Source organism: Rhinatrema bivittatum, chromosome 9 (assembly GCF_901001135.1).
Source record: "Rhinatrema bivittatum chromosome 9, aRhiBiv1.1, whole genome shotgun sequence".
Classification (NCBI taxonomy): domain Eukaryota; kingdom Metazoa; phylum Chordata; class Amphibia; order Gymnophiona; family Rhinatrematidae; genus Rhinatrema; species Rhinatrema bivittatum.
Genome location: NC_042623.1, coordinates 227,988,764 through 228,013,742, shown reverse-complemented (window position 1 = coordinate 228,013,742; position 24,979 = coordinate 227,988,764). Strand labels below are relative to the sequence as shown.

General features: G+C 41.5%; 1 protein-coding gene across 2 annotated transcripts in view; it reads right to left on the bottom strand.

The window, feature by feature from the left end:
- The window catches only part of OPA1 (OPA1 mitochondrial dynamin like GTPase), a 568,764-nt gene that overhangs the window by 449,649 nt on the left and 94,136 nt on the right, over positions 1 to 24,979 (bottom strand). The window contains exon 6 of one of the 2 annotated variants that reach the window (XM_029616769.1): positions 4,033 to 4,143. The exons of the other annotated variant lie outside the window; for it this stretch is intronic. Within the exon in view, the coding sequence (XP_029472629.1) occupies positions 4,033 to 4,143 (111 nt within the window). The remainder of the gene's footprint in view (positions 1 to 4,032; positions 4,144 to 24,979) is intronic. 2 annotated transcript variants of the gene reach the window in all.

The following is a 24,979-nucleotide window of genomic DNA, read 5'->3' as shown; positions in this document are numbered from 1 at the left end:
CCCTCATGAGAAGCTTCTAAGAAAACTAAAAAATCATGGGATAGGAGGCGATGTCCTTTCATGGATTACAAACTGGTTAAAAGACAGGAAACAGAGTAGGATTAAATGGTCAGTTTTCTCAGTGGAAAAGAGTAAACAGTGGAGTGCCTCATGGATCTGTACTTGGACCGGTGCTTTTCAATATATATATATATATATATATATATATATATATATATATATATATATATATATATATATATATATATATGATTTGGAAAGGAATATGACGAGTGAGGTTATCAAATTTGCGGATGATACAAAATTATTCAGAGTAGTTAAATCACAAGCGGATTGTGATACATTACAGGAGGACCTTGCAAGACTGGAAGATTGGGCATCCAAATGACAGATGAAATTTAATGTGGACAAGAGCAAAGTGTTGCACATAAGGAAAAATAACCCTTGCTGTAGTTACACAATGTTAGGCTCCATATTAGGAACTACCACCCAGGAAAAAGATCTAGGCATCATAGTGGATAATACTTTAAAATAGTCGGCTCAGTGTGCTGCAGCAGTCAAAAAAGCAAACAATGTTAGGAATTATTAGGAAGGGAATGGTTAATAAAACTGAAAGTGTCATGGTGAGACTACACCTTGAATACTGTGTACAATTCTGGTCACCGCATCTCAAAAAAGATATAGTTGCGATGGAGAAGGTAAAGAGAAGGGCAACCAAAATGATAAAGGGGATGGAACAGCTCCCCTATGAGGAAAGGCTGAAGAGGTTAGGGCTGTTCAGCTTGGAGAAGAGACAGCTGAGGGGGGATATGATAGAGGTCTTTAAGATCATGAGAGGTCTTGAACGAGTAGATGTGAATCAGTTATTTACATTTTCGGATAATAGAAGGACTAGGGGGCATTCCATGAAGTTAGCAAGTAGCACATTTAAGACTAATTGGAGAAAATTATTTTTCATTCAACACACAATTAAGCTCTGGAATTTGTTGCCAGAGGATGTGGTTAGTGCAGTTAGTGTAGTTGGGTTCAAAAAAAGTTTGGATACGTTCTTGGAGGAGAAGTCCATTAACTGCTATTAACTGCATCAGTAGCATGAGATTTTCTTGGTGTTTGGGTAATTACCAGGTTCTTGTGGCCTGGTTTGGCCTCTGTTGGAAACAGGATGCTGGGCTTGATGGACTCTTGGTCTGACCCAGCATGGAAATTTCTTATGTTCAAACTTCATATAAAGTGGATAAGTCACTAAGGTCTGGAGCTTGCTGACCCTGCACGCTGAAATGATCAACATCAAGAATATGACCTTCCAGGTCAGGTACGTCAGGTCACAGGTGCGCAGTGGCTCAAAAGGTGCTTTTAATCAGCTGAGCTAGTACCACATTGAGGCCCCACGATACAGCGGGAGGCCTTAAGGGAGGTTTCAACTGAAGCAGGCCCCGCATGAAATGGACAACTATAGGTTGTGCAGAGATGGGCGCACCTTTCACACCCTGGTGGTACGTGCCAATTGCACTCAGTGAACCCCAACAGCATTGGTCTTTAAGCCAGCTTCTGAAAGGTGCAGAAGGTAGTCAAGCAGTTTTTGTGTAGGGCAGAAGAACCGATCTAGGGCCTTCTGCTCACCCCACACGGAAAACTTCCTCTACTTCAGTCCATAAGACTTTCTAGTGGAAGCCTTTCTAGAAGTCACCAGAGCCCATCCTCAAAGATCAAGCGGCTGCAGGATTAACCTCTCAAGATTCAGGCTGTGAGCGACAGGGCCTGGACATTGGGATGCTGCAGCTTGCCCTGATCTTGACTTGGAGGAGGATGAACATGGCCAATCACCGGCATTCCTATCCATCGGCATCGCTGATGTCGATGGCTCCATGGTCCATCAGTACTGATGACACTGATACCAGAGTCAATGGCTCGGACTTCCCCAACCCAAAGAGTTTCTCCAGCTTGTCAAGTCGGGTGAGACATCCCTTCAGGGTTATTTGGGCACACTTGTGACAACCCCGGACATCATGCGATGCCCCCAGGCAAAGAACACAGATATCATGAGGATCCATGATAGATGAAGCCCTCGGGCACCAAGGGCATTGACAAAAACCAGTTGCAGCCATGACTGAAGCAAAAAAAAAAAAAAAAGAGGGGACACAAAACCAATGGTGGCAGGCAACTGAGAGACTGCCTTCACGGGGAGGTTGAAGCGAAACTTATCTGAAAACACCGAGAAACCTAATTAAGGCAGCTACGGGAGGAGCCGAGAGGGACCCAGTGTTGATGGAATGCGAAAAAACCCCAAAGAAAATAGGGGGAAAATGAGTTTTCCACATCCTTTAATGTAAAAGCAAAGAGCTCATTTAAACCACGATGCGAAAGCTCCATGGAAAAAAACAAAACAAAACAGACTGAGGGACCCCACATGGACGCATGGTATAAGGCATGCTGAGCATGCTCAGTATGCCAAGTCAAAGTTCTGGAAGCTTTGACAGAAGTTTTCCGTCCCAGGCTCCATCTGAGGGTGTCACTCATGTGTGAGAACTATTATCCTGCTTGTTCTTGAGGAACAGAGAAATATGACAGCAAAAAAATGAAGATATGACTCATCTATTCTGCCCATGAGGACTAGAACATAAGAACATAAGAAAATGCCATACTGGGTCAGACCAAGGGTCCATCAAGCCCAGCATCCTGTTTCCAACAGTGGCCAATCCAAGTCATAGGAACCTGGCAAGTACCCATAAACTAAGTACCCAAAAACTAAGACTAGGTAAGACAACTGGCAGTGAAGTTGGGGGCAAGGGCTCAGAGGAAGCCAAATGTTTTGTTTAATACTACTCTATGTTATGGTTATTAAGCCAAGAACAAATGTACTGAAGATTTTTTTTTTTAAAAATCTGGCAAGATAAAGAATGGGGAGGGAGGAAATCCAGTATTTCTTCAGCTTAAGGCATCTGCCAATCCATTTTTAATTTTCTCCCAAAAGTATCAATGTATGGACATATACTCTAAAATAATTCTACATGCAAAGTCAGGTGTTAATCACAAATACATTACAAACTAGTAATTAGTGTCATGCATACCTTAACCATTCTTAACAGGATTCTAAATGCATAAACCAACATTTGCTCTTTCTGAAATGAGTTTTATATAATGATTACTATCTGTGGACCATAAGAGATTAAGACAAACAATATTTTTGTCAATATTCAAAGTCAGTCAGCCAGAAAACTCACAAGTTGGCCATCTAAATAGAAAGTTTTGAATATTCCCATTGCTTATCTGACTTAAAGCTGAATAAGAAGGGGTGTGTTGGGGGTGTACTGGGATGGGGTTGAGTTAGCCAAATAAGTTATTCGGCTAACTCAAGGCATGCCAGAGAGGAGGTCTAAAGTAAACCCGAATACCTTTAACCTTAACTGTTTATATTCAAAGAATATAGCCAGTTAAGTGGCACTATCAGCATTCAAAATAAATAAATAAATAAGCTTGCGAGCCTAGTGGCCCAAATAGCATCCCCTCCCCCAAACTATGGGAAGCGGCCCTACCAGGCTGAGCATCTTCATCTCATCAAACCCCTCTTAAAAAAAAACCAAAAAAACCAAACCGAAGTCCAGTACTAGCCTCCCCCCCCCCCCTTTCTCCCCGCTTGCTCCTAAGTTCCACATTTTAAGGTTTAAATACCCCTCCTTGGGCTTCCCTCCCTCCCCTCCTAACCCCCAGCCCCACCCCAACTCCAACCCTCCCACCCCTCTTGATACCTTTCACTTAGCAATTCTTCAGACTGGTTCACAGTAGCAGCCTACTACAACCTGGGCCTGGCTGGGTTTTAAGTTATCCGGCTATGGTTAACCGGAAAACTAACTGGGAATATTCAGTAAGATGTTTATCCCACTGAATATGCCAGGTAACTGATCCAGCTACCTTTTAGCCAGATAGGTTATCCATTTTCCTGGCCTGGATATCATGAGAATTAAACGTTTCTACTGTGAAAGTCTGAGGTTTGCTGAGCTTATCTGCCACATAGAATACCCTGGAAGCCATCACCTTACGCTTCTGCTGAGAGGAGCCCGAGCTATATGGGTCGGCAGCCCTGCGTGCCTCTTCTTCATGCTGCTGGATTTGCTGTTGTAATAGAATGAGTTCACCAAGCAGGCCCTGCCATGAGTTTACAAAGGGAAAAGGAATGAATTGGGGGGGCAGGAGAACACAAACTAAAAAGGGTAAAAACATAAGAATGCAAGACGAAAACCAGGAATGTATGGGTAATTTATAACAACCAAAAATGTGGAAAACATGGAGAGCCACTTCATCTGCCACTTTCCAGATATGCAAATCGTGAGTAGTGTTTTGCAATTGGATTTCCGTGAATGAAGATACTGTAGGATGATTCCTCACAAAATGGCAGAAGACCGATTCAAGCAAGTCTTAAGTCTGTAATCCATACTAACCACTATTATTTTTCAGCTAATGAACTGCGACAAAGATTTTAAGAAAAAAATATTTTTAAACAATATGTAATTGTTTTTATCCTCCTCTTCTCTCTACCTTGCTGTTTGGAGCAACTACGTATACTGTAACATCATACTGAGTGCCCCATGGTGACTCTAGCTAAGGAGGTGCATAAAATAAATAAAAGTTTAACTTTATAAATTTAAAACTATTTTTCCAAAATTTAAAAAGTGTATCATATATGGTTGTGGTAAACATAGGCAAGAGGTTCATGTAGGCCACTGTTAGTTCGCAAAACGGAGGACTCTTGTTTTACAATTTGCAATATTTAAGTCAAAATTACTTATGAACACGTTCTCAGAATAGTGTCGCCGATATCACCACCACTTACAGCAAGACTAATCTTTGACGCCAGATGTTTTAATATTGATTGTGAATTAGAACAGTAAGCACGGATTTTGCATTGCAAACAAATTTAGAAAGCTATTGTTATGCAAACAGATGTGTTATGCCTTAAAGACAGTTACTGTGAAGCAGACATGCTCATGCAACAAAATAAAATGATTTTGTAGGGGCGTGATCATTACGTATGGCAGCTTTGGTGGATTCATTTCACAACTGTTTAGGAATTAAATTTATGGATAACTGCTCACTACACCTCGGCATAACAGAAACATTACAATTCAAATTAAATGACACAATCTACTGTACTGCACCTCGAAGTGGAAGTCCCTGCTCTCTTAGTCAAGTGACAGTATCTCCAGCTGGAGGAGGAGTTTTAGACCTCAGTGTACTGTGAGCAACCTTACTTGGAAAGAGGTTTTTTTTTAATGTGAAGCATATCTTCTCCCTCTCTCATAATTGAATAGGTGTCAAAGGACTTCCTACAAGATCACGTGAGCTGCTAGAATGCAAAAACCCAAGTGGAGTAAAGAATTCACACACACAAGGAGGAATGTGTGAAAGGAAATTGAAACTGTTCAAACTGAAGCATTTCACAGCAATACAGTCCCCCGACACGGCCGTGTTTTGCCGCTGGGGCTGCATCGGGAGGGACCCGCAAATGAAATTTTCAAACACTAACAGACTGATTGGAGCCGGGAGTCAGCCAGATAAATTCAGCGCTGCTAATGTCGGAAGAATTTTCTGATTCTGAGCGCGACTGGCCTGAGAGAATAGGGCAGATGTAGAGGGTGGCTCATTGCCACCACACAAAGTCATTTATTCTTTCTTCATTAGTGTGATCACCGCTGCATTTATCTGGCTGACTCCCAGCTCCAAACCCTTGCCTCAAATCAGTTTCAATTACGGCCTTTGTAGAATTCATTTGCGGGTCCCGTCCCCCCCCCTTGATGCAGCCCCAATGTGTCGGGGGACTGTATGCTATCAAAATGTTTGATTTTAAATAACCCAACCAGCATTTTGAACTTCCACACTGAAACTGTTATATAACAATTTCAATTTCACACATTCCTCCTTGTGCTTAATTTGGGTATTGCCCATGGGATTTGTTGCCAGAGGATGTGGTTAGTGCAGTTAGTATAGCTGTGTTTAAAAAAGGATTGGATAAGTTCTTGGAGGAGAAGTCCATTACCTGCTATTAAGTTCACTTAGAGAATAGCCACTGCCATTAGCAATGGTAACATGGAATAGACTTAGTTTTTGGATACTTGCCAGGATCTTATGGCCTGGATTGGCCACTGTTGGAAACAGGATGCTGGGCTTGATGCACCCTTGGTCTGACCCAGTATGGCATTTTCTTATGTTCTTACATCTGAACCACTTCCTGGCACAGGAGGTACAATTCTGTACCTCCCTCTCACTGACACACCACATTACCACTTAGTTGTCAGTTTGGATCATGACACCTTTGTTGGACAGTCGATTTCTGAAAGCCCATAGAGCATAACTGATCACCCAGAACTCCAGGAAATTGATTTGATCACCCAGAACTCCAGGATATGCAAGCTCACCGAAAATGGGTCTAGCGTGTACAACGCAGGTACAATAATACTCATGTACGCGCTGTGTACTATATTCAGACTGCGTTTACCTACATAAAAATTACTACCCCCTTAGCTAGCAGGCCACCAACTGCCTGAATAAGGAATTACACACTCATAGGGACACAAAAATAAAAGATCAACAAATAAGTTGATCTAGCCAACTAGGTGTCTCCAACTCTTTCTAGGAATAACATTAATGGATTTTCCTTTTTGTATCTGACAGATACAAATGACTTGGACTGGCCACTGACAGAGATAAGACACTAGGCTTGATGGACCATTGGCCTGAGCGAGCAAGGCACTTATGTTCTTATGCGATACAGTTATATTGGACTTTTCATCTAAGAAAGGGAGCATAGCTCTGGAATGCTAATCAGAAATGTATTGTTAATTCAATAAAACGTATTCCCATCTTGTTCGCTGGCCCTTTGTGGAAGAGAGTGGGCAGTGGAGTGCCTCAGGTATCTGTATTGGGACCCTTACTTTTCAATATATTTATAAATGATCTGGAAAGAAATACGATGAGTGAGATAATCAAATTTGCAGATGATACAAAATTGTTCAGAGTAGTTAAATCAGAAGCAGATTGTGATAAATTGCAGGAAGACCTTATGAGACTGGAAAATTGGGCATCAAAATGGCAGATGAAATTTAACGTGGATAAGTGCAAAGTGATTCATATAGGGAAAAATAACCCATGCTTTAGTTACCATATTAGGCGCTACAACCCAAGAAAGATCTAGGCATCATAGTGGATAACACATTGAAATCATTTGTTCAGTTAAAAAAGCAAACAGAATGTTGGGAATTATTAGAAAGGGAATGGTGAATAAAACGGAAAATGTCATAATGCCTCTGTATCGCTCCATGGTGAGACTGCACCTTGAATACTGTGTACAATTCTGGTCGCCGCATCTCAAAAAGATATAATTGCGATGGAGAAGGTACAGAGAAGGGCTACCAAAATGATAAGGGGAATGGAACAGCTCCCCTATGAGGAAAGACTAAAGAGGTTAGGACTTTTCAGCTTGGAGAAGAGATGGCTGAGGGGGGATATGATAGAGGTGTTTAAAATCATGAGAGGTCTAGAACAGGTAGATGTGAATCTGTTATTTACTCTTTCGGATAATAGAAAGACTAGGGGGCACTCCATGAAGTTAGCATGTGGCACATTTAAAACTAATCGTAGAAAGTTCTTTTTCACTCAACGCACAATTAAACTCTGGAATTTGTTGCCAGAGGATGTGGTTAGTGCAGTTAGTATAGCTGTGTTTAAAAAGGGATTGGATAAGTTCTTGGAGGAGAAGTCCATTACCTGCTATTAATTGGGTTGACTTGGAAAATAGCCACTGCTGTTACTAGCAACAGTAACATGGAATAGACTTAGTTTCTGGGTACTTGCCAGGTTGTTATGACCTGGATTGGCCACTGTTGGAAACAGAATGCTGGGCTTGATGGACCCTTGGTCTGACCCAGTATGGCATGTTCTTATGTGTCTATTTAAATGGATCAATGTAGCAATCACATTAAGTCACTGTTAGAGAAAAATTGTTAGTGTGAGGAGAAAAGAACATAAGAAATTGCCTTACTGGGTCAGACCAAGGGTCCATTAAGCCCAGCATCCTGTTTCCAGTAGTGGTCAATCCAGGTAACAAGTACCTGGCAAGTACCCAAACAAATAGATCCCATGCTACTGATGCTGATAAGCAGTGGTTATTCCCTAAGTCAACATGATTAATAGCAGTTTATAGACTTCTCCCCCAAGAACTTATACAACCCTTTTTTAAACCAAGCTACAATGACTACCTTAACCACATTCTCTGGCAATGAATTCCAGAGCTTAATTTAAAATCTTTTATATTCTACTCATATTGAAAAGTTCATGCACTGAGTAAAAAACAATTTTCTCCAATTTGTTTTAAATGTGCTACTTGTTAACTTCATGGAGTGCCCCCAGGCCTTGTATTATCTCAAAGAGTAAACAGCTGATTCACATTTACCCGTTCAAGTCCTTTCATGATTTTATAGACATCAGTCAACTCTTCACCAAGCCGAACAGCCTAACCCTTTTTAGCCTTTTTTCATAGGGAAACCATCCCATGCCCTATATCATTTTGGGCTCCCTTCTCAGCAGCAACCAGAATTGCATACAGTTATTCAAGGTGTGGTCTCAACATGGAACGATACCGAAGCATTGACATTCTCTGTTTTATTCACCATTCCCTTCCGAATTCTTAACATTCTAGTTGCTTTTTTGACCACTGTATCACACTGAGCCAACAATTTCTTTTTCCTAGGTGGTAACTCCTAATACAAAACCTAAAATTGGGTAACTACAGCATGGGTTATTTTTCCCTATGTGCATCACCTTGCACTTGACCACATTAAATTTCATCTGCCATTTGTACACCCAAATCTTCCAGTCTCGCAAGGTCCTTCTGCAATTTATCACTACTCTGAAATAATTTTGCGTCATATGCAAATTTGATCACCGCACTCGTTCTATCCCTTTCCAGATCATTTATAAATATATTAAAGCACTGTTCTAAATATATTACAGGGTTTACCTTTTTCCACTTAGAAAACTGACCATTTAGTCCTACTCTGTTTCCTGTCTTTTAAGTAGTCTGCAATCCGCAGAAGGACATCGCCTCCTATCCCATGACTTTTTACTTTTCCTAGAAGCCTCTCATGAGGGACTTTGTCAAACGCCTTCTGAAAATCCAAATATACTACATCTACTGGTTCACCTTTATCCACATGTTTATTAACCCCTTCAAAAAACTATCAGATTTGTGAGCCAAGATTTCCCATCAAACCATGTCTATCTATATGTTCTGTTATCTTGATCTTTAGAATAGTTTTCACAATTTTTCCTAGCACTGAAGTGAGGCTCACTGGTCTACAGTTTCCCAGATCACCCCTGGATCCCTTTTTAAATGTTGGAGTTACATTGGCCACCCTCCAGTCTTCAGAAATAATGGATGATTTTAATAATAGGTTACAAATTACTAGTAATAAGTCTGACATTTTATTTTTTAGTTCTTTCAGAACTCTAGGCTTACTACATCTTCCAGGTTCAGTGTGATTTTGTTCATCTTCCAAATCATCAGTCCTGAAAACCGTCTATGTTACTGGTATCTCCCCAAGATACTCATTAGTAAACTTCAAAGCAAAGAATTAATTTAGTCTTTCCATGATTGCTTTATCTTTCCTAAGTGCCCCTTTAACCCCTTGATCATTTAATGGTCCAACCGACTCCCTTGCAGGCTTCCTGCTTTGAATATATTATGAGTTTTTGCCTTTAAAGCCAACTTTAAATAAAACTGTGCTTTCACTAAGTTTTACTTAAAACTTCTTTCATTAAATAGTTACACTCCATTAAGTATTTTCCATTTGAACAGCTGCAGTCTTTCATAGATCCCACTCAAGCTCCTGACATGGTTCTCTGACCCCTCATTCTCCAATCCCCCAGGCTCCTGTGATTGTGCGGCTGAGATAGGCTGTATGATTAGTTTGTTGGCATATAATTTATAACCTGCTGCACAGCCAGCATTCCTGAAGCTTTCCCACTTCTTAATTCAATCTTCCCGAAGAAAGGTTCAGGGTGCCTGCCTTCAGTTTCAGCTATCCCTCAGCTCAAGTTCCTCCCCTCAAACAGCCTGCAGGGAACAGTAGAGGAAAGGTGAAGTTAAGGACAGATAAAGCAGTCAGAATGTTTGATCCCTCTCTTAAATCAAGCCAAAGATGATTTTGATATAATTCCTGGATGCAGCGATGTCAATTTAGAAGAACTTCATTTTTATAGAAAGGTTCTTGGACCTGCATATGTGGCCAAGCACACACCAGCTACAAAGACCTGGATGTGTTTTTGGATGTCTGCAAATGCTGGTGTCCCACAGCTGGCAGAGACAGCATTCATTTCAATTCACAGAAACCTTGATGACTTCCACTGTTGCTGCTAAGTTTCAAACTTGTGTTAATTCAACTCCTTTTTCTGTCTGCCTGTGCCCAATATACACATACATTTTTCTGTGTAATTATGAGAAACTGCCGACGAGAGTATTTTTAGCCATGGACTCAAAATATAAAAAGGATCACTGCACTATTTCAATACAAAACAAGAGACATTTTTCAGCCAAGTCCAAAAGCAAAGCAGACATTAGGGAAAAAGCACAGGACTGCTTCTACAGCCAAATCCAAAAGCAAAGCACATTAAGCAGCATTGCCTGAATTATCAAGAAGGCTGCTCATCCCATAAAAATGTCGCTAACAGTAATTTTGTGTGTTTAACAGTTGCTTGGTTTTGATTGTAATTACTACTACCCTTAACATAAGGCTTGTGGATAACCTGTACGGAGCGGCAGTTACTACCGTAAGAAACTTGTTGGGCAGACTGGATGGATCATTTGGTCCTTTTTTTTTTTAACTTTTTATTTTAAGACAGCACACAAATCAGGCAATATCAATAAACATGTAGTAACAGAGAAAGCAGATGGAATAAAAAATTGCATAATTATTAGGTATATATTTTAAGAGAGTCTTTCACACCTGGTTATTTAAAAATGTCTATAACCTACCTTAAAACTTACTTGAAATCAGAGCAAACACCAATAAGGATAACTTAAAACTACCTGTGCTCAGAACAAGTACCAATAAGGTCAAAGACATTAATAAACCAACTTTAGAACTATACAACCCATCAAACCCCAAATACAAAATAAAAAATTGAAAAAAACGTATCTTATAAACCACTAACCTCTTATCCCAGTACTTTTAATTAAAACTCTAGAACACCCTGTAGACCTATATCTACCCTGTAGACCTATATCTACCAAAATGATAAGGAGAATGGAACAACTCCCCTATGAGGAAAGACTAAAGAGGTTAGGACTTTTCAGCTTGGAGAAGAGATGGTTGAGGGGGGGATATGATAGAGGTGTTTAAAATCATGAGAGGTCTAGAACGGGTAGATGTGAATCGGTTATTTACTCTTTCGGATAGTAGAAAGACTAGGGGGCACTCCATGAAGTTAGCATGGGGCACATTTAAAACTAATCGGAGAAAGTTCTTTTTTACTCAACGCACAATTAGACTCTGGAATTTGTTGCCAGAGAATGTGGTTAGTGCAGTTAGTATAGCTGTGTTTAAAAAAGGATTGGATAAGTTCTTGGAGGAGAAGTCCATTACCTGCTATTAAGTTCACTTAGAGAATAGCCACTGCCATTAGAAATGGTTACATGAAATAGACTTAGTTTTTGGGTACTTGCCAGGTTCTTATGGCCTGGATTAGCCACTGTTGGAAACAGGATGCTGGGCTTGATGGACCCTTGGTCTGACCCAGTATGGCATTTTCTTATTGTTAGTGTTCATGCCTATGTAAATTATGTATCTTACATGATTACATTTAGCACTGTTAAAGTCATGCTATTATATGTATGTTATTTTGTAAACCGTTGTGATCTTTAATTGGAACGATGGTATATAAAATAACTAAATAAAATAAAAACATATCACCGCCTTCCAACTAGGTCCACAGTACACAGCAAATACATACACACTATATCCCCCAACCCACAGACATTTATAACACCAATTGTCTCCAGGTCCAATATTTACTCCACATTTTCTTGTATCCCTCTGTCTTATTTAAGACCATAGGTTATCTTTTCCATAATTTAAATTTTTGCCACCATCCTCCTCCAATAATCTACAAGTGGTTCTCTTTGCCAAAAGAATGCAATAGTGATCCGGGTAGCATGAAGCAAGTGACCTAAAAGCACCCTTATCCATGCTTATCCAGATCCAAATTACTCCCTCAAATAAAGTACGGAATTTAAGTATCCAGCTAGATGAGAATCTTACTATGAAAATGCACATCAACAAATTAATACAGCTTACGCCAAGTTGCATATATTACATTGATTGAAACCTCTATTAACTTTGGATGACTTTAGAACTGTACTTGCAAACTCTAATTTTCTCAGACTAGACTACTGTAACTCCTTATTTCTCAGTCTTCCCACATGCCTCTTAAAACCATTACAAATACTACAAAATGCCTCAGCAAGGCTCTTTTAGGATCCAGGAAATTTGATCACATTACACCCTCGCTAAGTACTTTACACTGGCTGCCAGTACAATCCCGAACCTATTTTAAAGTATTAATGCTAATATTAAAATAATACACTAGCACTGGTATGATAGGTGACACATTACAACCGTACACATCGCAGAGAACACTAAGATCCCAAAATAAAAGCCTACTGACTATTCCAACAATACAGAGCACACACCTGACGTAGGTAAGAGATCGTGTGTTTTCATAACGAGCCCAAAACTTTAAACTCTTTATCTGAAATGCTATGCTTGACACCAGATAAGATTTAAATGTGAACTAAAAACATGGCTATTAAAAAATGCATACAATCGAACAAATCATCAGAATGTAGAAATCTTCAATAAAAAGGACAAGATATACTTACTAATTGATGCATGAGAAACAAATTAACGATTGTAAGAATCTCAATACAAAATAGAGAATGTGAAATTTATTTTTGTACACTTGTCATGTCCTTGATCTTTAATTCATATGTATTAGAACAATTCAATTGATGTTATTGCCTGATAAAGAATATTCCGATGTAATCCATCATTATTTGTTGATTTATACCTATGAATGTCATTATTGTAAACCGTTGTAATCTTGACATGGAACGACGGTATATAAAATGTCTAAATAAATCCACATCAGTCCAATTTCCCAGGGGACAAAGTGAAAGAGAGATTACTATCAAAACATCTAATACATCCTCCATTATGTGGTGAGTCTCATTCCAAAACCCTATACTATACTGCACTCCCATCACGTGACAGTAAAAAGCATTTTCACCACATCCACACCAACATAATGGATTTGAATTACTAAATTTGTTAAAGAAAAGGGGGTATGTATATGTTCTGTGTAACAATCTATACATTAATTCTCTATTTTTGTTTCAGATGGATAATTTAGGAGTGTGTTGCCATATCCTGTTAGCTTGAAATTAGCAGTAATTAATCCCATTTAAAAAAAAAAAAAATCTTGACCCAGATATCCTCAATAATTACCGTCCCATCTCCAATCTACCGTTTCAAGCTAAACTTATTGAAAATGTTGTACATACACAGCTTACTGAACACCTCGAAAAAAATAATGTTCTGTACCCCTCACAGCTCGGATTAAGGAAACATGTCAATACTGAAACCCTTCTCCTTTCTCTGACATGGTGTTAAGAGGCTTTGACAAAGGCTAAAACTACTTATTGGTTCTACTAGATCTATCGGCTGCCTTAGACAATGTAAACCATTCCATACTTCGACAGTCTAATAGAAACTGGACTGACAACACATTTCAATGGTTCTCATCCTACCTCACAAATCGGAACTTTCAGATATAAATTAACAACTCCCTGTCAGAAAAAAATTAATCTCAAAACCGGTGTCCCATAAGGCTCCTCACTATCTGCTACATTTTTTAACATCTACATTCTTCCCCTCTGTCACCTACTTGCAGGTTTTGGCTTGTCCCATTAAATATACGCTGATGATATATAGATATTAATTCCAATCCAAAATACATTAGATTCAACTTACAAAAAAAATCACCACGTACCTTTCCATTATCAAACAGCTTTCGACACATATGAGACTCATATTAAACATTGACAAAACGGAAATCATACTGCTTGACAGAAAAAAAACTAGCCTCACACTACTGCCATCACTAAAACTCGAGGACCAAAAGTCTGAAATCTTCACCGTAACACACGCATGCGACGTAGGAATAATCATTGATAGTGAATTAAACTTCAAAACGCACATTGCAGCAAAAATAAAAGAGGGTTATCACAAACTAGTAACACCCTTTCTAAACCCTGCTGACTTTAGAATTGTACTACAACTTCTCATATTCGCTAATATTGACTATTGCAACTTGCTTTTACTCAGTCTACCTCTTTCTACCATTCGCCCCCTACAAATTCTCCAGAACTCAGCAGCTAGTATCTTAACCGGATTAAGAAATATGAACATATTACTCCAATTTTGATATCTCTACATTGGATGCTAATAAAATTCAGAATCTAATACAAGGTATTATCCATTTTACATAAGATTATACACGAAGAGCAGACAGACTGGTTAAACGCAGCAATTAAACTTCACACACCCCAACAAAATCTACGATCAGCTAATAAAGGTCTATTAACAATCCCTTCAGTACGATATTTATTTATTTTGCATTTTTTTATATACCAACATCCGTTTGCACATCGTATCGGTTTACACAAAACTTGAACTCTGACAGGAAACTGTCAGTTAGGCATTGCCTTTACAAGGAACCAAGTTAAATATTGGGACATAGAACTTTAATACAGGAGTAGGATAACAGGGAGATGCGAGAGATAAGAGAGAAGATACAGAATATTGTCTGGAAAGACCAGATTAACTATAAAATTATAAGCAAACTTCTATGTACAATACATACAAGTGGGTTAGGGACAAGAGGTGAAAAACAGGGGGGGGGGGGGGGGGGTAGAGGAAAGGCTAGGAGGAGAAAGTGATAAGGGGAGGGAGAGGGATCTATTAATGCCTGGAGTACAGAGGGAGGTATAAACGCTATGTCATCTAGAGATGTGAATCGTGTCCTCGATCGTCTTAACGATCGATTTCAGCTGGGAGGGGGAGGGAATCGTATTGTTGCCGTTTGGGGGGGTAAAATATCGTGAAAAATCGTGAAAAATCGTAAAAACGTAAAATCGCAAAACCGGCACATTAAAATCCCCTAAAACCCACCCCCGACCCTTTAAATTAAATCCCCCACCCTCCCGAACCCCCCCTCAAATGACTTAAATAACCTGCGGGTCCAGCGGCGGTCCGGAACTGCAGCGGTCCGGAACGGGCTCCTGCTACTAAATCTTGTTGTCTTCAGCCAGCGCCATTTTCCAAAATGGCGCCGAAAAATGGCGGCGGCCATAGACGAACACGATTGGACGGCAGGAGGTCCTTCCGGACCCCCGCTGGACTTTTGGCAAGTCTTGTGGGGGTCAGGAGGCCCCCCCCCAAGCTGGCCAAAAGTTCCTGGAGGTCCAGCGGGGGTCAGGGAGCGATTTCCCGCCGCGAATCGTTTTCGTACGGAAAATGGCGCCGGCAGGAGATCGACTGCAGGAGGTCGTTCAGCGAGGGTTCCGGCGCCTCGCTGAACGACCTCCTGCAGTCGATCTCCTGCCGGCGCCATTTTCCGTACGAAAACGATTCGCGGCGGGAAATCGCTCCCTGACCCCCGCTGGACCTCCAGGAACTTTTGGCCAGCTTGGGGGGGGCCTCCTGACCCCCACAAGACTTGCCAAAAGTCCAGCGGGGGTCCGGAAGGACCTCCTGCCGTCCAATCGTGTTCGTCTATGGCCGCCGCCATTTTTCGGCGCCATTTTGGAAAATGGCGCCGGCTGAAGACAACAAGATTCAGTAGCAGGAGCCCGTTCCGGACCGCCACTGGACCCGCAGGTTATTTAAGTCATTTGGGGGGGGGGGTTCGGGAGGGTGGGGGATTTAATTTAAAGGGTCGGGGGTGGGTTTTAGGGGGTTTTAGTGTGCCGGCTCACGATTCTAACGATTTATAACGATAAATCGTTAGAATCTCTATTGTATTGTGTTCCATAACGGTTTAAGACTATATTAAAAATATCGGACGATAATTTTAATCGTCCTAAAACGATTCACATCCCTAATGTCATCTACAGAGATGGTTGCACTGAAGTATTTTGTCTTCAGTGGGGGGGGGGGGGGGTCGGTGTCTAATGGGAAGGCCTGACGAAATAGCCATGTTTTCAGTTTTTTTTTTTTGTGTAAATATTTTTTATTGTTATGAAACAGCAATCCACAACAGTATAAGAACATCAACGGAAACATGAAACAGTAACAAGCACCGGAATGCACAGCCCAATTATAGTCCATAATTGTCACTAGGTTCCAAAGGCTTCTAAATTGCCTATTACGTTGTATATATATGTCGGTGGGATAGCAGATAACACGCCTTCCGATCCCACTTATCCCCGGTGATCTTATGTCATTAAATATCAGTAAGTTAATGCAAGATCCGTTGTACCACTGTGTTAATAAGTCTCTCATAGGAATCTGGAGTTCCGTAGTGTGGAAATCTGCTGCCAGTCTCCGGATTGTGTAAAGAACCTGGAAAGATAAAACCAGAACTATGCAATCCCCCCTGAACCCTCTGAATATAGATTGCTAGTAACATACAATTTTTTTTTTTTTTCCCCTAACTATATTGTCTCTTCCCACCCCCTATCCCCTTCCCACTGAAAATCTAATCACATCTATTATATTATGCTATGCAACCGTTTTTCCCAACCCTCCCCACCCCAGGGAATCATAAGGAATCACAAAATAGTATTATCGAAATCTGTAATACAAAGTAGATCCAATGGTACATCAAATGGTATGTCAATCGGACCGACCACTCCTTGTCCCCAGATCATTAATCAGAAGAAACAAAAGAGAAGGAAGAAGAAGAAAAGGAAGAAGAAGAAAAACGATATCAAGACCCCCACATTTGAAATGAGTAAGGGATTATATCGGAAGTCCTGATCCAATAGATACTCATCTCCAATCCCCTGCCCAACAAATCAATTAACCCTTGAAGTTCGGCTAATGAATTGCTGGTCACTCAGTCGTCAAAGATGGTAGAAGTGAAGTAGTTTCCTTAGGCAGGTAATTCACATATGCCTGCCAAATAGCCAGAGTTCTAGTCCTTTGCTTAGGTGTGGTCTGTCTTGCAGTTAGATATTCGTAATATAAGGTTTGTTGAATTTTCTGTCTCCAAATCGTCTTATATTGGGGCATCGTGCTCGTCCATTGGTTCAATAAGGTATCCACAGCCAGAAGACTTATTTTATGTAAAAACTGGACATGAAATGTACCCAGCTGACGTACCGTGTTCGGCACGACCCCAAACAACCAAATGCGAGGTTCAAGTGGGACGAAAAGGCCCCAAAGCTTTCGTAGCATTTGGTGTAGATGTGACCATAATTCTTGGACCTTGACGCATGACCAGAAACTATGATAATAATCTGGATTATCCTCTCCACACTTCATGCATAATCTGTTTGGTATTAAGCCCATGTGAAACGCCGCCAGTTGAGGATAAAATGCTTGATGGTAAAATTTAAACAGTTTATCTCGGAGTATTACATTTTCACATGTTAAGGGTATACGTTGAAAGCATGCTTTAATATCATCGGATTCAATATGATCAGGTAACACTTTATTCCATTTGTTGATGACGTGGGTGAAAACTGGAAGGAAGTTTACATTCATGAGTGCTGAATAATACTGTGAACAAGTCGAACGCTTTCCCAGTGGCCCTTTAAAAAAGACGGTAAGGCAAGTGGAGCGCAAGAAGGGTTGGCTACTATGTAGTAGACCCTGAATGAAATGTCTCAGTTGTAAATATCCATAAAAATCGGCATGTGGTAACTTATACAGGGATTGAAGTTCTTGAAAGCTAAAAACATAGGCCGGTTCAGCTTCATAGTGGATTAGTTGCTCAATAGTTTTTAAGCCCCTGCTGGCCCACTGGGTGAAAAGGGAGTGTTCCAGTCCGGGCGGGAAAGCAGGGTTACCTGCAATAGGTTGATAAACTGTACAATCTGACGATACCTTATGGAGTTTGCAGGTAAGATGCCACATTTTGCGCAGTGGACGAATGACGACACTGGTCTTGTAAAAAGAAGGGATTGATGCTGAAGCGCCTTGTAGCACTGCTCCTGGTGATAGTGGAGTTAACCAAGACTGGACATGTCTCATAGGCGAACAGAGTTCAGTATCAAAAGTCCAATCCCGGATATGCCTTAATAAACTTGCATAATTATATATCTTCAAATTTGGACAGTTCAAACCCCCTGCACTTTTTGGCCTCATCAGAACCGTCAGCGGAATCCGCGCACGTTTGCCAGACCACAAGTAGCGATTGAACGCTCGATGGATGTCTGTAATATCTTGCGCTTTGAGCCAAATAGGTAACATACTGAACAAATACAGCCATTTCGATATTTCCATCATCTTTAAAATTAAAATTTTCCCCGATAAAGAGAGAGGGAGCAACTGCCATGTTTGTAATTTCTGTAGCAACTTTTTCTTGAGAGGTAAGACATTTTGTGCATAGATGTCCTTTGGATGCGCCGGTATATATATCCCCAAGTATTTTAGGGAACTGGAAACCCATTTTAAAGGGAATTGGCCGGGCCAGGAGTGCTGTAACGTTCCTAGGACATCTAATGCTTCGGACTTTTCGACATTTATCTTTAAGCCCGCAAATCTCCCAAAGGCCCGCTGAATGTTAAGTACCAACGTCAACGCCGAAATTGGATTAGTTAAATAGATAAGCATATCATCAGCGAATGCTGCTACGACAAAGGTATCTCCCCCCACTTTCTGCCCTCGAAGCTCCTGGGTTTGGGCGAGCTTGCGTAGCAGCGGATCCAATGAGAGGATATATAAAATAGGAGACAGGGGGCAACCTTGTCTTACTCCTCTCTGAATCCTAACCTCCTGAGATGTAGAGTCATTCGCCACTATATAGGATTTGGGATTACAGTAAAGAATCGAGATGGCTTTAATCACCAGGGCAGGAAAACCATAACGTTGCATCACGGAAAACATATATTCCCAGGACACTCGGTCAAATGCCTTCTCCGAGTCGAATCCCACTGCCATGGCTTGGTGTTGCAGCCGGTGTGAGGCTTCTAGAGCTGTTATTAAGCGGAAGACATGCGCCCCGGCATTTCTACCACTCACGAACCCAGCTTGAAAAGGAGCAATCAGGGTAGGTAAGACCGCCCCCATTCGGATGGCGAATATTCGTGCATAAATCTTTAAGTCTGAGTTCAATAGTGATATTGGCCTATAGGATGCAGCCTGGTGAGGGTCCTTCCCCGGTTTAGGTAGAACTGTGATGAAAGCATCGTTGAAAGTAGATGGGAAGCCAGTACCTAGCCATGCATGATTAAAGAATAAGGCTAGTTTATCAACGATGCTTGGAGTCAGCATCTTATAATACTCCAAGGGAAACCCATCAGGACCCGGCGATTTATTACACTTGCCAGTTTTTAACACCCCCGCTATTTCCCCCGCTGAAATAGGCCTTGTCAAGAGCTCTTTGTGAGCTTCAGTAATGGAGGGTAACTGTATATCTGAAAAGAAGATCTCCTCCTCACAGTGGTCGCCTTCCCTGTCTTCCCTGTAAAGAGATTCGTAAAACTTACGGAGTGCTTCTAATATATCTTCCGTCTTGGTCACATACTCGCCTTCACTGGTTTTGAGCCCATTAATAAAGGGTTTTCTCCGTTTAGTAGCGATTAGTCTAGCCAGTAACTTACTGGATTTATTACCGAAACGGTAGAAGTAATGATCCGATGCTTGAAGGGACTTCTTCGCCCTTAGATGTAGGTGTGCATTTAGGGAGTGCACGCAAGCCCAATATACTTTTTTATGGACAGCGGAAGGAAGCTCTGCTAATTGTCGTTTTGCCTGTTGCATTTGGGATTCCAACGTTAGGATGGTATTATTTAGTTGTTTACTTTTCTTTACAGTATAGGCAATTATCTCTCCTCTCATTACAACTTTTCCAGTTTCCCAGAATAAAGCTGGATCATTCAGATGTTGTTGGTTGTTATCTTGGAATTCCTCCCATTTATGACGTAAATATTTATGAAACTCTGTATCTTGCATAAGATGACCCGGAAGACGCCAAGGTCTTTTTCCCTTATTCTGCATAGAAGAGGTCCAATAATCCACCCAGATAGGTGCATGGTCTGCCACCACAATGGCTCCAATTTCCGCTTTTTCCACCTTAGAGAACAGGCGTCCATCCAGCAGTATATAGTCTATTCGGGATAAAGTATTGTGTGCCCGGGAAACATGAGTATACTCCCTTGCAGTAGGATTCAGTATGCGCCAAGGATCAACAAGGCCCAGATGTTTACAAAGCTGCAGGACCCCCGAAAGTTTACTGGTGCGAGAGCTCTTTGGAATTTGTGATTTATCCAGATGTACATCAGACACACAATTCATATCGCCTACCACCAGGAGATCTCCCAGAGCATTAGCTAGTATGATTGAGATTAGTTTTGCAAAAAACGAAACATCAGGCACATTTGGTGCATAGATATTACATAAAGTCATTTGTTTCCCTGCTAGAGTGCCTTGTAGAATAATGAAACGCCCGTCCGGGTCTTGTATCTCATTCGTTACCATGAAGGGTGTGTTTTTATTTATCAAGATCGCCACTCCACCCTTTCTGCCCGCTGCAGGAGAATAATGACAATCTGAGACCCATTCCCTGCGGAGTTTAATGCTTTCCTTATCGGTGAGATGCGTTTCCTGTAGGCATGCGATGTTGGCTTTCATCCTGTGTAGATGTTGAAGGATTTTCTTTCTCTTAATGGGGGTACCTAAGCCGTCAACATTCCATGAGAGAATTCTGTATTTACCCATTAGAGTTCCCTTTTAATACCATACCAAAGTATAAACCAATATGCTGACAACTACGGGATGCAGGCTCCCAGCCTAACCTGCCTCCCTGTCCATTGGACCCCGTCCTCCGCTTCATGCGGTCTAGTCCCCCGACATAGGCTATCTTCACATATAGTGTTCCCCTCCTGATTCCCCAATACCCATCCCTTAACCTTTTCCCCATTCCCACCATGAAAACCTATTCCCTAATCGCTACACCCACGGAGATTCTTCCGTCTGGGGAGCGCGAGGTCACTTCTGGAGTGATCCCACCCCATAACCAACTACGAACATATGAATGAACATGAAATATAAATTGAAACAGACCCACTTGCTTCATTTAATGAGGCCTTGCATCCCGGGTCTCATATATCTCTGAGTCGGGTGCAACTTTCCAAAACCTTGGTGACTAGGCTCCCTCAGGACTTAGCGCACAGGGTGTTCATATATTTGTTAGCTGCTTCGGGAGTCTCGAATGTTTTATTGCACCCCTCATGCCATATTTTTAATATTGCCGGAAACAAAACAGCAAATTTGATTTGGCGATCCGCCAGTTTTGCACATACAGGCGAGAAGGCTCTCCGTTGTTGCGTGACTCGGGCCGAAAAGTCCTGCGTGATCCGTACCTTGGAACCCTGATAGAGGATTTCTTTGATTTTACGAGAGGCATTCCACAATTTCTGACGGTGGGCAAAGTTTAAAATTTTCGCTATTGCTATACGAGGCCTCGGGTCCGACTCTCTCCGGGATCCTACCCTGTGGGCCCTTTCTATGACGAGCTGATCTTTCAACTCCGGCACCCCCACTGCTTCAGGCAGCCATGTTTCCAAAAATGTTTCCAGGCCAGAGTGATCGACCGCTTCAGGCAGTCCCAAAAACCTTAAATTAGATCGCCTTGCTCTGTTTTCTAAGTCGTCGAGCTTACTTTGAACATCTTTCATGGCTTTGTCGTGCGTTTCTAGTTTCCCTGCATGCGCCGTCACGTCATCTTCTAAGACGGAGATTCGGCCCTCCGCATGCTCGAGACGAGGACCCAGTTCGGTAAGCGCTTCTCTCACCTCATTTAGCTTGTCGGAGATGCCAGCTAATTTTTCATCCAGCGCTGCGGATATAATGTCCTTAAGAGCCGCTGCTGAGACCGCTCCCAAGGGGAGGTTTTCCCCGTCTCCCACTGCCGGCGCCATTTTGTTTTCTGCCGCAGTTTTTGCCTTCTCTTTATCTTTACGAGTGCTTTTTGCTGCCATAATCCCCGGCGAGCGATTCATGAAGTTAACTATCGACATGTGCTATAATAGCCTTACTTCAAGCACCGTTGAGAACGGCCTGGGTCGAATTTCGCCGGTATTTGTTGGCTATGGAGTCGGGAGCTGATGCTGCACACGTCTGCCTCAGCTCATCTCCCCACGTGACCTCCTCAGTTTTTTTTTTTAACTTGTGTGTGGAGGTTTCGGTACGTAGGTCTGGAGGCATGGAGTTCCAAAGTGAGGGGCCAGCAAGGGAAAAGGCCCTCTTGGTGGTGGAGGTAAGTTTGGTGAATTTGATAGGTGGCAGGCGTAGCATTCCTTGATGAGAGGTACGGGTTTGGACGTGTGGAGGTGCGTATCATGAGGGGAGGATTGAGCCAGTGAATGTTTTCATGTATGATACTTTTATGAATGAGGGATAGGGTTTTGTAAAGGATACGTGATTTGATTGGTAGCCAGTGTAATTCAATGAGGGTTGGTGTGATATGGTCTCTTTTTCTGGAGTTTGTGAGGATGCGAGCAGAGGCGTTTTGTAGGAGTTGTAAAGGTTTGATATAAGTTGAGGGGAGGCAGAGGAGAAGGGCATTACAGTAGTCTAACTTTGAAAAAATGATTGATTGTAGGACTGTGCGAAAGTCAGAGAAGTGGAGAAGAGGTCGTAGTTTTTTTTTTATTGTTTGCAGTTTAAAATAGCAGTCACTGAGGATGGATTTGATGAAAGGTTTCAGAGTAAGCTGATTGTCGATTAGGACACCCAGGCTTCGCGTGTGGGTAGGGATGGTGGTGGAAGTAAAGGATGGGGGAATGGAAGGTAACGGGTGTTGAGAAGAGATAATGAGGAGTTCAACTTTTGCAAGTGAGGGAACGCGCAATCTCTCTAGCAAGCCCAAAGTTATGGAACTCACTCCCTGTTGAACTATGGTTACAAACGAGCCTTAAGACATTCAAAAAGGATATAAAGATCTGGCTATTCATGAAGGCATACCAAGATCCATAACAATCCAATCAGCCCTCCTTACTTACCCCCCTACATCCACCACATGACATCTTATATCTTTTATGATTTGCTTTTAATATTTATTTTTTCTTTTAATGTTTATATTTAACCCTGATAATTAAAAAGGCAAAAAAAATAATACAAAGTATTGAATTCATGTTTTAGAAACTGTATATGTCTTGTTAACCGTTGTGATGGCTCCACCGGACGGTATGCAAAATCAATAAATCAATAAATAAATCTCATCCCAATCATCATCATCCAACTGAGTCTAAAGATCTGCATTCCATTTTTGTATCTAGGAAGGAGCAGTATTTCCTGTGATCCATTTTGAAGAAGATAATACATTTTTTATGTTATGCCAGGTACTACAGTTGATTGTGTCAAACATTGAGAAAGACCTTAATACCCCTACCCCCACCCCCTGCCCCCGGGGTATTGAACAGGAAAGATGCTGGAACAAACAGTACAATCGTGGGAGTATAACCATTTTAATTAAATGCGCCCTTAACAGACATTGGAAAATCAGACCATTTAAATACATTAGACTAGGCTTTTTTTAAACCACACCTGAATAATTAAATTTATATAAATCTGAAATAGAAGCCAAAACATAAATCACCAAATATTTCACATCTCTGCTCTCAAAGTCCTGGAACACAGGAGTTCTAGCCTTAGGACCAATAGGTAGCCACACAGATTTAGAATAGTTTACTTGGTATCCTGTTAAAGAGCTATATTTATGTAAAATAGATACTAATGCTGGAAGAGACTTATCTAAAGAACAGTACATCTTCTGCATACAGGGATATCTTGTGTTCCCTTACTCTACCTGAGAAAACCTTTATCATTCCCTTATCTATTCAGCTAAGGGGTTTCAAAGCTAAGTCAAATAGCAAGGGTGAAAGGACACCACTGCCTAGACCCCCACCCTATCTTAAAAGGAGCAGAGAGCAGCTCATTAGCAAGTATCTGTGCTCTGTGATGGCAATAGAAACATAGAAACAACGGCAGAAGAAGACCAAATGGCCCATCCAGTCTGCCCAGCAAGCTTCACACATTTTTTTCTCTCATACTTATCTGTTTCTCTTAGCTCTTGGTTCTATTTCCCTTCCACCCCCACCTTTAATGTAGAGAGCAGTGATGGAGCTGCATCCAAGTGAAATATCTAGCTTGATTAGTTAGGGGTAGTAGCCGCCGCAATAAGCAAGCTACACCCATGCTTATTTGTTTTACCCAGACTATGTTATACAGCCCTTATTGGTTGTTTTCTTCTCCCATGATGTTGAAGCAGAGAGCTCTGCTGTATATACATTGAAAGTGAAGTATCAGGCACATTTGGTTTGGGGTAGTAACCGCCGTAACAAGCCAGCTACTCCCCGCTTTGTGAGTGCGAATCCTTTTTACCACATTTCCTCTTGCTGTTGAAGCTTAGAGCGATGTTGGAGTCACAGTAAGCATGTGTATGTTTATTTAATAAGGGTATTGTCTCCAGGCAGTAGCCATCATTCTGGCGAGTCACCCACTCTTCATTGGCAACCTCTTGACTTTATGGATCCACAGTGTTTATCCCACGCCCCTTTGAAGTCCTTCACAGTTCTGGTCTTCACCACATCCTCCGGAAGAGCATTCCAGGCATCCACCACCCTCTCCGTGAAGAAATACTTCCTGACATTGATTCTGAATCTTCCTCCCTGGAGCTTCAAATCGTGACCCCTGGTTCTGCT